Source organism: Diabrotica undecimpunctata, chromosome 6 (assembly GCF_040954645.1).
Source record: "Diabrotica undecimpunctata isolate CICGRU chromosome 6, icDiaUnde3, whole genome shotgun sequence".
NCBI classification, from domain to species: domain Eukaryota; kingdom Metazoa; phylum Arthropoda; class Insecta; order Coleoptera; family Chrysomelidae; genus Diabrotica; species Diabrotica undecimpunctata.
In genome coordinates, this window is record NC_092808.1 from 55,380,284 (window position 1) to 55,395,838 (window position 15,555).

At 31.2% G+C, this 15,555-nt stretch overlaps 1 protein-coding gene across 3 annotated transcripts in view; it reads left to right on the forward strand.

Moving 5' to 3' along the window:
• Positions 1-11,516, forward strand: part of LOC140443451 (tyrosine-protein kinase Src64B-like) — a 459,485-nt gene extending 447,969 nt beyond the window's left edge. For all 3 annotated transcript variants that reach the window (XM_072534716.1, XM_072534718.1, XM_072534717.1), the window contains one exon: positions 1,175-11,516. In XM_072534716.1, the coding sequence (XP_072390817.1) occupies positions 1,175-1,625 (451 nt within the window). In that variant the 3' untranslated portion in view covers positions 1,626-11,516. The remainder of the gene's footprint in view (positions 1-1,174) is intronic.
• Positions 11,517-15,555: the final 4,039 nt, after the last annotated feature.

Here is a 15,555-nt window from a genome sequence, read left to right on the forward strand (position 1 = left end):
TTCGGTTTTGCTAATTAAAACGATACCGAATGTGTATTGAAGAAAATGGGGGTCATTTTGAACATTTTTTGTAATATCATATTTATAGAGGTTATAGACATTTTTTGTACTTGTTCATTCATTTAAGCCATTTATTTAGTTGCACGTAATTTTTTAAAGGTTATTTAAAAAGGGTCGTAACTCAATAAAAACTGTTTTTTGAAAAAAGTGATAAGAGGCAAAAAAATTTTAAAAACAATGTGTTAAACTAATGATGCCACAGAATTCATTTGATTTGAACGTACTCAAAAGTTTGGGGGGATTTAGGGCTGCCCAGTGCACAGCCCCCTTAAAATTTTTCTGTGCGCTTAGATTTTGTTGTTTCTTTTGTACGAAAAATGCTTTCAGAACAAAAAAGTAACGTGTCCATTTTTATTACAAAATGTCAAGTAGTTTAGGAGATAATGCAAAAAAACAATTTTTATTTAGTAACTTCAAAGGGCTGTAACTTTTTTTGTGTACACTTTTGTACTAAGGTAAGTTGAATTCAATCAATTTATTTTTGTCCCCAAAATGCGTGATTTAATTTATGATATACCTTTCTGAAACACCCTGTATACACACATTTACTATTTGTAAGATTTACTTACAGATTTAATGATATCTAACAAACGTAATATTGACTAATATTAAATGTATATAAAAAAATATCAGTGGAAGAATCGAATCCAGGTCCAAAAGCAGAAACAATATTACGTAGCTACAACGACTTGTTATGTTAAACATTTAAGCTATATTTAAGTTGCTACCTCACTTGTGTTTGTGACTCACTATCGCACATGTGAAACGGATTTAGATTGCAACGCACAGTCTAGGTATTATATGCCTATGGTTCAAATATAGGTTCGGTCACTTTTTAGGTTAGTAACCTAAGTGGGTTTTCGTTAATTCTCGGAAATCTCTCAGTAGTAATTTGAAGGATTCTCTAATTGGAAGCTTTCTCTTGACTCATACCTTGAGCTTGATTATAAGTGTAATCATCTATCATTTTTACATTTCCTTTACATCTTTAGCCCGTGTTCTTTAAAATCTCTTTCTAAATCAGTTTTCTTCTAGTATAAATAGTATTTGCCTCTTATATTTCTTACATCGCATATTGAACACAACTCGTGATAACTATTTGTATTTTTTTTAGGGACCTTGCCGCAAGAAATGTACTTATAGGCGAAAACAACATTGCCAAAATATGTGATTTCGGATTAGCCAGGGTAATAGAAGACAATGAATATTGTCCAAAACAGGGTTCTAGCTTCCCAGTGAAATGGACAGCCCCTGAAGCTATAATCTATAGTAAATTCTCCATCAAGTCTGACGTCTGGTCTTACGGTATCCTCCTGATGGAACTATTCACCTACGGACAAGTTCCTTATCCCGCCATGCACGGTAGAGAAGTCATAGATCTAGTAGATAAAGGTTACAGAATGCCCAAGCCAACAACACATCACGTTCCAGATGAAATCTATCAAATAATGTTGAACTGTTGGGATGCCAATCCCGAAAAGAGGCCGACATTTGAATTCCTCACCCACTACTTTGAAGGATTCAACGTTACGTCAGAAGTTCCTTATAGAGAAGTCCCAGATTAAGGTTTATAAAAGGTTTATTTGGATCAGTTTCTCGAGAAAATAATTCTTGACATGGTTTTGATAAACATAAAACAAATAAAAGCAGTAACAGCAAGATTTCGAATATTTTTATACCATAGTGTTGTTCAGAAGTAAATATTTTGTTTGTATTTTTATTATTGATAGTTTACCATAATTCAGTAAATATGCACAGTATTTTGTATTAAAAAATAGTACAAAATTTTAGTAAACCGAAAATTTGCTAAAAACATGTGTTTAATGTAATTAGGTACAATCTAAATGTTATTTGCCTTATTTAATCGACGAATGGACTGTTGTTATTTATCATAGCATGCCAAGAAAATTCTTGTGTAAAGCAACTGATCGAAATATATCCCACCTTAGTTTTTTTGGAAATGTTATATTTTGTCATTAACTATGTTAGATCTCATTTAGTTTTATAAATGTTTGCTTCATTCCTCTTCGATAATCTTTCTTGTGTTGTCTCTTGAGTTACACAACTGAATATCAGAAAGTTAATACAAAGTCGGTTTTAAATTACTCCTTCGCATTAAAATGTTTGTACTAGGGTGTTGTTCTATCCTAAATGTGGTTGTGGTGGAGTAGAACGCATTACAAAATAATGTTTGTTGGATTATTTTTCGTAGGGTGAGTCGTTTAGGATAGTCTGTGAACCTATTCTTGTATTTTTTCAATTTCAACCTGGCTTTAGAGGAAAGTGCAAGTTTTAGATCAAAAATTTTTGCATATAAACTTAATAAATATTACATCAAATATATAAGTTATAGTATTTTAGTTGTATATTTTGAATTACTAAAGCAAGTAACAGAGCTTCTACATATTTTTTAATTGAATTCTCCATTCTTTCGAATAAAAGAATATCGAATTCAAGAAATGGTTAACTAACTGATTAAATTCACTAATAGGATAGCATACTCAACTAAAGAGTATTACTAGTAATTTGTTGATCATTTTTTGCTGTACATCTTGATAAATGATCAGTGATTACTTGATTTTGACTCTACCCCAGATTTTTTCTATATCTACTCGAGGTACAAAATAGTTGTCAGGACGCCATCCTTAGTTTATAGAAAGTTGTGATATCTGCATTCGAAATTTTTTCTTCTTTATAATACATTAATGAGACATGCTAACTTATTTGTATAACTCATTTAGTATACATACAGTATATTCTTGTTCTTGTCCTACTATGTTCACCTGTTCTGCCTCTAAAAACCGTGTCTTTCATGAAACAATTTAATTTTTTTCTTCTAGTTTCTGGTTCATCTATTCTTCACTTTCTCTAATTATGTAAAACATTCTCCGATACGAAACTTTTGAATTGCACATATATTTCTGCGCAATCTCCTACTAAAATATTTTGATTTCTGTCGCACATATATTCAAACACATATATTATTCTCCTGTTTCTTTTTAGAAAATACCATTTATTACTTCTTAGATAGCTCAGTAACACTGTGTTCTCATGTCCGAAGATCAGAAATCAGATCCGTCTCTTAAATACGGTACCTCCCCTGACCACCAAAGCTACCTCCGTCTCTCTCCAATCGCAGACATAGCATTGGGAAGCCTTTTTACTTTTTTTATCTTGAATGCCCTGGGAAATTGGGAAAGGCCGAGAGGCCTTTTTGTGTTATGCGCTTTTCTCTTGAATTTTTCTCTGAATTGACTCTTCACCAAAAGTGTGCCGGTCCAGGGAGCCAGTGGCTCTCCGCACTAGGGTCTTGTGTGTGCCAGACGATCGGCTGCTGACTTAACAAAACTCAGAAATAAAAAAAAGTTTAGTAAATGAGTTTAGTAGTAGAGGGTGAAACAAGCATTTTCATATGTATAGTGCCGTTACATGCCTCTTGTATGTTTTTATTGGATTTTTTTTCCTAAAGCCATCTATTCTGTTGAATTAATTAACCTCTAGTAGAGGTGCTAGGCGGCTACCACCATACATAGAGAAATCAATGTGTTAGAGAGAGAGCGTTCGGGGGAGCGTTCTATCAAAATGTCTACATTAATTTAGAAGAAATTATTTAGCTGTCAAATCTTCTTTTTCAACAGCTGTCAACAGTCAATTCTTCTTTTCCGAGCTGCCAAATGCATAAGATTTGACATTTGACAGCTGGGACAAGAATAATTTTCATTTGACAGCTGACGGCTGCGGAATTTCCATCGAGCAAAAAGACAAAAGAGGGAATCTAATCGTTATGAAAAGGCGACCAAAAAAGTGGCCTCTGATGGCGGACATATCCGGAACTGCGAATGCGCCAAATTTAAATTTTCCGACACTTATTAACAGTAGCTATAAAATAGTTTTCAGAAAGTGTCTTAGCCAAGAAAATTTTAATTAAATATTAACGATAACAGTCTAAAATGTGAAGCAATTGTTAAAAAACTTCAATATAAATAAGATTTCATGTGACAGTTGGGACAAATAATAACATAACCCAACTAAATTTGATTTCTTAAACAAGGAAAGACTCTCTTTCCTTGTTTAATTTGGCCTCTCAAGATGGCACTTCCTGTCTAACAATATTTTTGCCCCCACTACCTTTACATTCCCTCTTTTGTCTTTTTGCTCGATGGGAATTTCACAGCTAAATAATTTGTAAATTAATGTTGATTTAAAAATGGCGGCTGACTAGTGAGGACTAGCAGATAAAAGTTGAACTATGACAGTCGGTAATGCGGATTCGTTCGACGTAATGGCTGTGGCCATATTGGGCGGGGCTTGTGACGTCAACATATATCTATGTCTCTCCGACACATTGATTTCCCTATGTGCAGTAGTAGCCCCTTACCCCTACTATTTACATTCTGACTACTTTACTTGGCAGGTCCATTGCAATACCAACCCATTGCGTCTCGTTTCCTACTATGTGATATGTGACTACTTTTTCATGTTTTTCCACTCTTCGGGTTGGTGCCGTACTAGTTGGTTTCTGGGTCTTATGTGCCTTACTGCTGACTGTTCTTGTTGATTGCATTATTTCTTATTGGGGGCAAACTGCGTTATTCATCTCAAGAATATTTTAGAAAGCTCTCAAAAACTGTTTTTGGATTTCAAGTGTCGCCTGATAACTCTTTCCTACTTTTGACTGGACAAATTCGATATATAAACGCTCAGTAATTAACATACAATCATCAATAATATAGGCATTGAGCAGGAATCAATAATTCTTGTACTTTTGTGTTTGCTCTGTCGAAATATTAAAGGAGTATTCTAATACTTGCCATAAATTTTAAAAATTTTTGATCTATTTCTTACAATGCCACAAAAAGAAAAACTATTTTGAATAAACAACATTTTATAGTTTCTTAAAATAAGTATGAAATTTACATAACAAACCTTATGTAAATCTCATATACTCTAAATAGAAACACATTCTATTAGCGGCCATCTAGCAAGAGACGAATTCAATTGAGTTATGTTCACAGACTCCCTATTTGGCAATCAGCAGTTTCTTTGTGATATTTTTAGATCATAACCTTGACTAGTCACTTATATAGTGAATGTTATTAAACATTTTTAATAAAAGCGGAAACATCACGAAAAGTAAAATTTTTCTATACCATTTACACTTTGTAAAATTATTTTTATTTCATATGTACGGTTTTACTATTCTATCGTTACTAACGCCTTCTATTTTTAGTAGGTACTTCCCAAGTTTATTTTTTAAGTGTATATTTGTTACAGTCTTATTTGGTAACTGAAATAATGTTTTTGTATTAGTATTTAGAGTGATATTATTTATTTATCGCACAATTTATGATATGCTTTTATCACTTCAGAATCAATTTCAGAAAAAATGTTGGCTAGCTTTGGACCTTTTTACATACTCTGTAAATAGGTAGATGAGTTCTGGTCAAATTTACATTTTGTTTTTTTTTTGTTTGCAAAAAAAGGTTTTTGCCAAAACAAGTTTCTTCATAAACAACACCAAAGAAGTGTGAAATGAAAGTAAGTTTAATAAAGGATAATTTAAAATTTTCACAATTTCTTTAAAAAAGTATTATCTGACAAATATCTTTTGAAAGATAAATTCAACCTACCAGTGGAGTATTAAAGTATCGTAGGATAACTTTAAATATTTAAGTTATATAGTTTGCTAATCATAAAGGAGAAAAAATATTCAAGACGCCCTATTTCCAAAATCATGTTTGCCTTAAATCAGATATGGACACTATAATTGTGCGCCTTCTTGTCATAACGACAAGTTATATGTGACATTCATATAATGTGTGAAAATAGTAGGTTTTGTTCCTAAAATTAAGAGCTTTTGTTTAATTTTTTTTTTAGCATATTACTTATTGTGGTGATAATTTTTAATTGAGCTTGTAACAGAAAGGAGTAACCTAACTACTTTCTAGTTTTGAAGGTAGAAATTTGCCCAAAGACGCTTTTTCTTCGTTATATCCGTTTATATTTGTTTTATAACGGATGAGATGATAATTTGGCCAAAACTACTCATGCCATTTGACTAATTCAACAAGTACTCAACATTCACATGAATAAATTTACAGCATTTTCCAAAAACCTACCAAAAAAGCTTACTCTTGTCACTAAAATGTGCTGTTAATTTACTCTCATTATCTTGGGATATCTAATTCTCTCAATATTAATATATACATTTATACACGTATACATTTTATCTTAAAAAAATAGGTACGTAGAAGCAATTTCCACCGCTTTGCCTTAGCTGAGTAACCGTCAAGCCAAATTTTTGTTACGTATTTTTGTAATTTAAATCATAAGCTGTCAGCTTTGATGGTTTTGACTTTACTTTTTTCTTAATCACATTTCGGTGAAATCCAGTTTATAGGATTGATATAAGTTTAAAGTTCTGATGTTAAAATAAATTTAAACTTGTTGTGTTACAAGCGTTCATACGGTACGAAATGTTGATGAACCAATCTGACTTTGTTCAAATGATTTTTTTCTGTGGCAGTTCAGACTTCCGAACGTAATTTATGCTGTGTGTAACTTCTGATCTCTAGGAAACTTTAGTTATGTGGTATTATTTCTAAAAGAGGTAGCAGATCTGTATGCAACATGTTTTAACCATGAAATTTTTACGCTTCCGTTAAATAAAATGACAATAAATTACTTAATTTTGCTTTTTTTAATGTACAAATGTGCCAACTATATTGACTAATACAAAAACAACGTAAACGTTACTTCCTAAGACTCTCATTTTATTTCCAAAGTAGTATTTTTAGATAAAGATAAATTCGCAAAAGACTGTACTTATCGCTTTGTACAAGAAACATAAAATTGTGTCTAAGTTACGTAATTTCTAAACTGAGCCGCGTACGACTATAGAATTAGTACAAAAAGTTTAGAAACGAGTAGTGTATGAGCTGATAAACAAAATATATATACCAAGTAGTAAGAGTTAAGTTTTAGTAGGATGAATGAATAGAATATATTTATTATTTAAATAGTATTATTTCTTCAAAAATCTGTTACGTGCTATCTATCGACTAGCTGTTTAATTTGCGTTTTTATAGCTTTGTCGAATCATCGCAATCATAAACATCGCAAACCCAATGAAATAATGTCATATTTCTAAGCATTTCTGTAGCTCCAAGATGGCAAGGTTACTTTGATGTTGTTTAGTTACTTTAGCATTAATTGCTCTAGTAACATATGTGAATTTTTTTATTAGCATAATAATACAAGAAAAAATATTACATTGCTTTATTTTGTCAAATATTACTTTTAATCACCATTCTGACCATAATAATTCTTATAAGAAATAAAGAGGATTTCTGAAATTAAAATGAAAATATTATATATTTAAAATATAATTCACTAAATGGTTTCTCCCATTTCCTAATGTAATAATGGTTTAAAAGTGTCATCTTGTTGAGTCTCCATGATCCTATAATATTTTCTCATATTTTAAGAATGCTTAGCATTATCGATCTTAAATCTTCGGTAATGTTTAATCGGAGTTCTTCTAAATGTAGAGCTATTTCTGATAGTGACTACAAATTTTGTTATCAACATATCCCCACAGAAATACAATCATTTTGGTCCGATATCATCCGTCGAGGAGTAGTTGTGTCAAAAACAACCGTCAATATACTAAATTTGGAACCTGCTCAAGATATATTATCTTGTTCATGTTTTCGCAAAACACACGTCTTGGTAAATTATGCTCTCAATCCTGATAAGGCTTATTCCTGATAAGGATATTATTACTAAGGAATCAGTTTCGAATAATAAATTATATTTTGAAAACGTTTTTCATATACAGCCCTTGCAGGTCTATCACTTACGTAACTTTAAAAAAAAATTAAAAACCGAATTTAACAAATTCTGTTGACTAATTTTCGTACGACTGAGAATGGATCGATTTTCAAACGAAATAGCAAAATTAACGACTGCTGTACAGTTTAAAGAACTTTATTAGACGTAACGTACTATTTTACTTAGACGTACCTACCGTAGCGCTGTTGCCAATATCTGTGTCTATCCCATTTGTGAGCATAGTAGTCAACCCTACGTTAAGGCTGTTTTATCGGTGCACCAGAACCTAGGGACAGTGTTTTCTCTGTTATTTACCGACAAAATGTCTCGAAATTTGGACAGGTTATTCGAAATTATGTTGCCTTTAAACTGATGGTTTTACTTTTTTTATTTTTTTGAAACTTCTGTTGAAAAATTGGAATATACTGTTTAACGTTCTATTATAACCAAACTTTTTACGCCCATCACTCGAAAGAGTTTTTTTTCTGTAATCATTGATTTTTGTTTCACCTTTCTGTGTCCAGTAATAATCGAGAAAAGCGTGTTCCAACTTTAAAGAAAATTGCTAAAAAATACTGAAATATAATAGTGAAACGTGTTACTATCATCGGCGCTTAGTTTCATCGTTATCGCCTTCGTGACGTCAAATCTCATGAACGTACGGTCAATTAGTTCGTGTTAAAACTAATTTGAATGGAGAATAATGTATTTGTTGTCATTAATCTACCCGTCGGCCGGCGGCACTGAGTAAAGATGGTCTCGCGTAAGCAGTGTAGAAAAGTAAGTGATACGCCCATTTCAAATCGCAGTGTACTTGAACTGCTAAAACAGCCTTAACTATTATATGTACAGTTCTTTCACTTCCAAGCCTGTATAATCTTCGTTAAAGCATAGAAGGTTTAGAATAACTCACCTTATTCACGTTCTGGAATTAATTACCTATCAGCCAATTTCACAGTTATGCTATAATATTCATACATATTCTCTTGCTATTGTAATTTAATGACAACATAGTTTTGTTATTCATCGCGTTTAACAGCTCTGTAGAAAACTATTTTTTTGATTTATCGTGATTTATCTAGAATAAAATTTTAGATTTTATGAAAATAATCATTAAAATTATGTAATAGTATCCTACTAGAATTTTAAGTAAAACAATTTCGTATATATATTTTAGTTGTCATCGTTTTGTCTAAAGTGTCCTATTCCAGAATTTAACTTTTTATAAGACTTTTTGTACTTCGAAATCTTTTGTACAATAATATAATGAGAATTTATTGGACGTGGACCAATGGTATTCGTAAAAAGCTTTGAATGAATTTGGAAGTACAGTTGATAGTCAACATGCAATGTAACTACTTTAAAATATGTACATATAGAAAACGTAAAGGTTCGGTTATCATATTTGAAAATAATCTACTTTGTTTTACATTGAACCGCCTCGGTAGTGCAATAGGTAAGGGGGGGGGGGGTGAGAATTTGTCTATTATATGAGAAAACTCGACAATTTCTCGTCTGCGTTTCGAATATAATAAGGGACTCTTAGTAAGGACAAAGTAGCCCTAGTCTAAGTTTACATAGTAACAAGGCATTTACTCAACACACATCTCACAAATATCGACGCTTTAAACGGGCACAAGGGACTGAAAAGAAAGAACGTGTAACATTGACTGAATATTTATATATTTCGATACTAACATTGATGTCTACTACAAAAAATAAATTTTTTTCTAAGCATATCATCGTTTGAAATATGTTGTGATTATAAGTGGCTTACTTAGTAATCTTACTACGGAATAATCATAATATTAACTCTCTGATAACTATTTTTGAGGTTTTCATGTCAGTGCTTAGAAGTTGTTTGATTCCGAAAGTTTTTGGTGCCTTTCCTGATTTCCATAGTCCAGAAACATCCAACAATACCTGATGATATAATTTTTAAATTCGAATAATAAATTTAGTAGATTAAAATTAAAAAGTTGTGATAATTTCCAATAAAAAGGTCCAAAAAAAATGAATATTCAACATCTAAATATTACAACAATGTAACCAGCATTTTACTCGCCTTTCCGGCTAAAATAAAAATTATCAGGAAATTGTAGAATAATTTTAGAGCAAGAAATATTTCGTTAGGTGGTTCATTTAAGTAATGATTGTTCAAAAATGTCTTTTTTAGCCTTACACATTACTAAGTGATCACAAATTGACGTCTCTCGAACGTAGTCTAAATTTTGAGTTATTCCATAAAGGTGGTCAGAAATTTTAACACGTTTAGAAGCGCCCTTAAAATAATTCTGCTTCATCCGCTATTTGGAACGTTTACTCTAATTGTTGAATTTCAATTATTCGTTGATTCATTCAACAATACAACAATACGTCGACAATACAAAATTACCAAGTTCTCCGTCAACAGAAAACCCGAAATAATAACTTTTTGTTGATAAACCCCTTTCCGAACAGATACTACAAATTTTGCTCGAGAATATTAGGTTTGTTGTTATTGAAAATATTAAATTTGTTGTTGAAATGCAAAATTCATCTGCTGCTTCTTGAGCTATCGTGGCGGAGTTGCCGATTTAAAATGTAGTCTGTCCCATCTGGGAGAATTGTATTCAATATCATGCTAAACCTTATATCTCACTTTAAGTTCATAGCCTGTATAAGAACTAAGAAGAATAAGAATACTATAAAAACTCTTCACAAATATGGGATGATATCCGAGAGACAGAAGAAATACATTTAGGTAGAAATTATTTATAAAGTGAACGGAAATTCATGTAATCTGAAACAGTGAGAGCAAAATAAGTATAGAGAGTTCTAACAAAGAATAATTTAGACCATAATCTGTATAAGGAGAATTTTTTACAATTTATAGAAAACAAATTAACAAAATATATTAAAAAGTAAAACTAATTATTTTTAATCGCAAAAAAATCACCTGTTTTTATATGTCATTTGATTCATGCATATTAAATTTTTAGTAAAAGATCTGTACTTCTATATTTATTCTAATGCCACTAATTTAGTTATTTACTGTGCTAAGCGTAAAGTGATTTGTATACTTGTGTGTTTCCCCTATATATTTAGTTGAATCTTTAATTTATAAATACGTTTTTAAAAATGTCTCACACTATAGGCACCGCAAATAAAATAGAAGAAATTTATTATTTTTAAATATTTTATGAACTTTTTATGACCTATCTAAAGTAATAAAAGTAGTAAACTATTTTGTAATAGAATTAAAGGATGTTTTGTTAACATTTGAGAGAGTCCCTGTACGGTGAGATAATTCAAACGCCTCTTTGGTATTAATTTTTCACTTGCTGTTTTCTTTTTTATGCTTTATACTTTCTTGTGCAATATTGTATAAATATTTTTATAACATTACTCTCAAAATTTAGGCATACAATTCTTTTTATGATGCTAATTAGATGTGTGTGAGTGTTTGTGTTAGTATATACATAAGTTTCGTCCATTGAGATACAAAGTCACGTCAAATATATCTACATTGTATTCTTTTTTCTTTATTTTATAAGAAAGCCATATATGTTAACAGAATTTTATAGGAACAATCAATATAACTTTTGTAAATATAGCGAGTACTGAATAAAATATTGTATTACTCCTAATGTGATTTGTTTTCCTTAGCTTTGGTACTTAATTGCCAAAATTTGGTACTTAATTGCCAAAATTTGGTACCAAATGTAATTAATAGCATTGTCATTATGTTATTTTCAATTATTAACAAGGCTATTGCAAAATAGACAAGATTAATAGATACGTTTTTAACATTCGATGCTGAACAACATTGGATGAACTACCCTACGAACAGTCGGATGATTTCTGGGAATAGGACACTGAGACTTCCTAGAGAAGCGATGCCCAGACCTTAAGATCGACCGATAGATCACGACAGCTTCTTTAGTCGATGGGGAAAGAATTTAAAATTAACGAATTAATATAAACGAATGCTTTAGTTACTCTCTACTCATGATACTGCATAAGATTATTTTCATAATAAAGATTAGACTATCTACTTTCATAAACAGTTTTCACAAGTTTTTACAAAATTAAATAAAAACGAAAATTCTATAAGTAGTATAAGCTAATGTATGAATTTGTTATTAAACACAATTCATCCAAATGTACAAAAATATTTGAAAAAAATAGCATTTATGTTTTTTGACCTGCATTTTGAATCTGAAATACCTTGAACCTTGTAGCACTTCCATTTATACTGAAAGTAACCATGATATTGATTAATTTTAATGTTCTTCAATTGTTGTTTTATTTTTCATTTAAATTATTTCTTTAGCATTTGTATTATTTCTTGAATTTGCATTAATTCCTAAATTTATAATTAAGGGAATGATATTTATATATGGTATAATTTCACTATTTGAGAGAGTGAGTCATCGTTTAAAGCCCCAGAAATGCGGAAAGCTGTTTGGAAATCTAGTGACGTACACTTACTTTTATTTTAACGTTAATTATATTTTATTTTTCAAATATTAATGTTCGAAATAGGCCACAATATATTTATTTACAAGTTTTTACTGACGTTTCGATCTCTATATCCAAAGACCGCTTTCAAAGATATAAATGGTAGTTATATTTATTTTATTTGTTTATTATTATATATTTTTATAATCTTATATTGTTTATTTTCTTTTTTTTCTATCTTTAAAAACGGAATAGAGATCGAAACGTCAATGTATTAAACATGTAAATAGATATATTGTGGCTTATGTCCAACCTTCTCCCTAAAAATACAGAATGCCACAAACAAGCAGCTATAGAAAAATAAATATATCTGTCATTTGTATGTTTGAAAACGGTCTCTTTATAGAGATCGAAACGTCCGTAAATTAAACATTTGAATAAATATATTGTGGCTTATTCCCAACATCATTTCTAAAAATACAGAACGACAAGCGAAAAGCCATAGAAAATAAATAGTACTATCATTTGTATAATTGAAAACGGTCTCTGGATATAGAGATCGAAACGTCAATAAATAAACATATGAATAAATATTTTGTGGCTCATTCCCTACATTCCCCTAAAAATACAGAATGCCACAAACAAAAAGCTATAAAAAAAGAAGTAATTTTGCAGAAAGTTTACTGATGCCAACCGGCTGTCGCGGAAGTTACGCTAAAACGTCTTTTGACGTGACCCGTCATTAAACAGTTACACAATGAAATTTTTTTAAAACAAATTTTAAGACAGTTTCCACACCACCCCAGAGGTATGTCTTGTGGCGCGATACTTTTTTTAAATGGGTGTTCGCCAAGAGCCATATTGTCTTATTAAATAAAATGAACAAAACACTTAAACAGTATAAAACAAAACAAAATAAAATCCTATAAAACAAAATAAAATTCTATAAAAACAAAATAAAAATAATGTTTGATGTGTGTTTTGTATAAAACTTAATGAAGTCGCTGGTGAAATGATAATTGATAAATAATAATAACGAAAAAATGAAATAATTTGTTTGTAAGTAAATTAGCGAAAAATAGCAAATGTTCGTAAATAGATATGTAAAATAAAATGCAATTCAAATAACAATTGGCAGATTTAATATCTTATTGTCAATTCTATATGAGATTCACTTACCTTTTGTCTGTGGTTGGGCCTCGCTCGGAGTCTAAGGTCTGAGGGTAAAAATGGGATGCACACCCTATGCTGGTTTGCTTGCGTCTTTTCACGATGAGAGGTTCTTGTAGAATGGCCGATCATACGAAACAAAATATGTATGTACGCGAATCCATTGGGGTGGTTCTTCTGTTCTTAGGACCTCCGTGAATAGCCGTAAATTAAGCTTAAAGTGGCATTTTAAATTTTCTACACAAAGAATGGGTACGTTTCCTTAAGAACTCTGAAGTGTTTGGGTTGATTAATGTTTCCCAAAAACATGTTGTTTTCAGACAAGTGAATTCTCAGAACTTGACAATAATTAATCAGCCAATTTGAGAATTTAAAGGATGAACTAAAGCCATATTATACTTAGCTAATATACTATGATTGAATAAAAGATTTAAAACTAAATAAGGTCATATTCTGAATATTAAAAATAAAATATTTAAATCAGTCTTGATACTTTTCCAAACAATGTGTTTAAACACAAACACTATACACACTTACTATGTTCTTCTCGTTTTTTTTTTGTTTTTGGTTTTTTTATGCTGGTGTTCTTATTAAACTATTAGAAAATATTATTCGCTGTCTAAACCTGAAGATGCAGTGCTGCTATCGCTGTCATTATCTTCACCACCTGGTGTAATTATAATTGGCTCTAGTAAAACTTTGATATGAGTGTCAAGTTCCCACATACGATGTTCTTCTTTAATTATGTGGCCTATACATTTAGCCCATTTCGCTGGAGTTACATGGAGGATTGCTTGAATCAAAAGTTTCTTAATTTCGTTTAATTTGAACGTCTTGTTATTGCGTGCTACATCTCCTTTCACTTGCTCCCAGATAAGTTCAATGGGATTAAGTTCGCAATGATAAGGTGGTAGACGCAGAACTTTGACACCATAATCTTTTGCAGTTTCATCTACAGCATATTTAAGATATTCAATTTTCCTTAACCGTGCAATGTCAAGGAGCTAAATTTTGAGCATTGATTCTTCGTATGCAATCCCCTTTTCTGTAAGCCATTCTTGAATCCTCCCTTTCAATTTCTTTAATAATCACCTGTTTTTTTCAACTCAAATTGAAGAAAACCATCATCAAGAAACCCTGTATCACTTCCTATATGGGTGACGATTAAACGCCGTCCCTTTCCTGATGGAGCTTTTAATCCTGTATATCAGCCTTCTATAAATGCTTCGCGTTTACTTTTGACATTTAAATCTTGCCAAACTTTTCCAACTGTATGACCTTTTCCAACCTTGGTTAATCCAGGTTTCATCCAAATAACATATTTTGCGTCCAGTGCTACGAATTTTGCGTATTTCTTCTAAATATTTTCTTCTCCGCACAATAATTTTATTTTTTTCTAATAGCATACTTTTTCTGTTGAGTTTTACATATCGAAAGTTCATTTCACGCATGGTCCTGGTTAAGACTCTACGGGATATCTTGGGTAAGGAGTCATCGTTTTCGAGCTCTTGAGAAATATTTTTCAGTGTTGGAATTTCATTCCGAAAATAAAATGAATGAATTTTTTGACGTATAATATTCCTTGTCTCGTCATCCAAAACAATGCTTTTCCTACCTCTAGTTTTACCTTTTTCTTGCTTTTTATTTTCCGATGTATTTTTAAGTACACGATAAATACAGCTAACGGATACTTTTGTTAAACTGCTACAAATGTCGACCGCTTCGCTAATATTTAATTCCATTTTTCTGCCGACAATTGCTTCATAAACGTTTCGTATTATTACCTTCTCTTCGGACGTTAACATTTTCCGTCTCTTTTGCGGCATTTCATTTTTGGAATCAACATCAGAATTTTGCAGTCTTCTCTTGGAACAACTCGGTTTTTCGTCCAACTCCAATAAAACTCAAACCAAATAATCACAGAATATAACTAAACATTTACTATAAAACGACAAACTAACACTCGTATTATCAATAACACGTTTTATCAATAACACAAACTTATCGCATAAAATACCCTACTCTCAGATACGCCAATGTAAATAACCT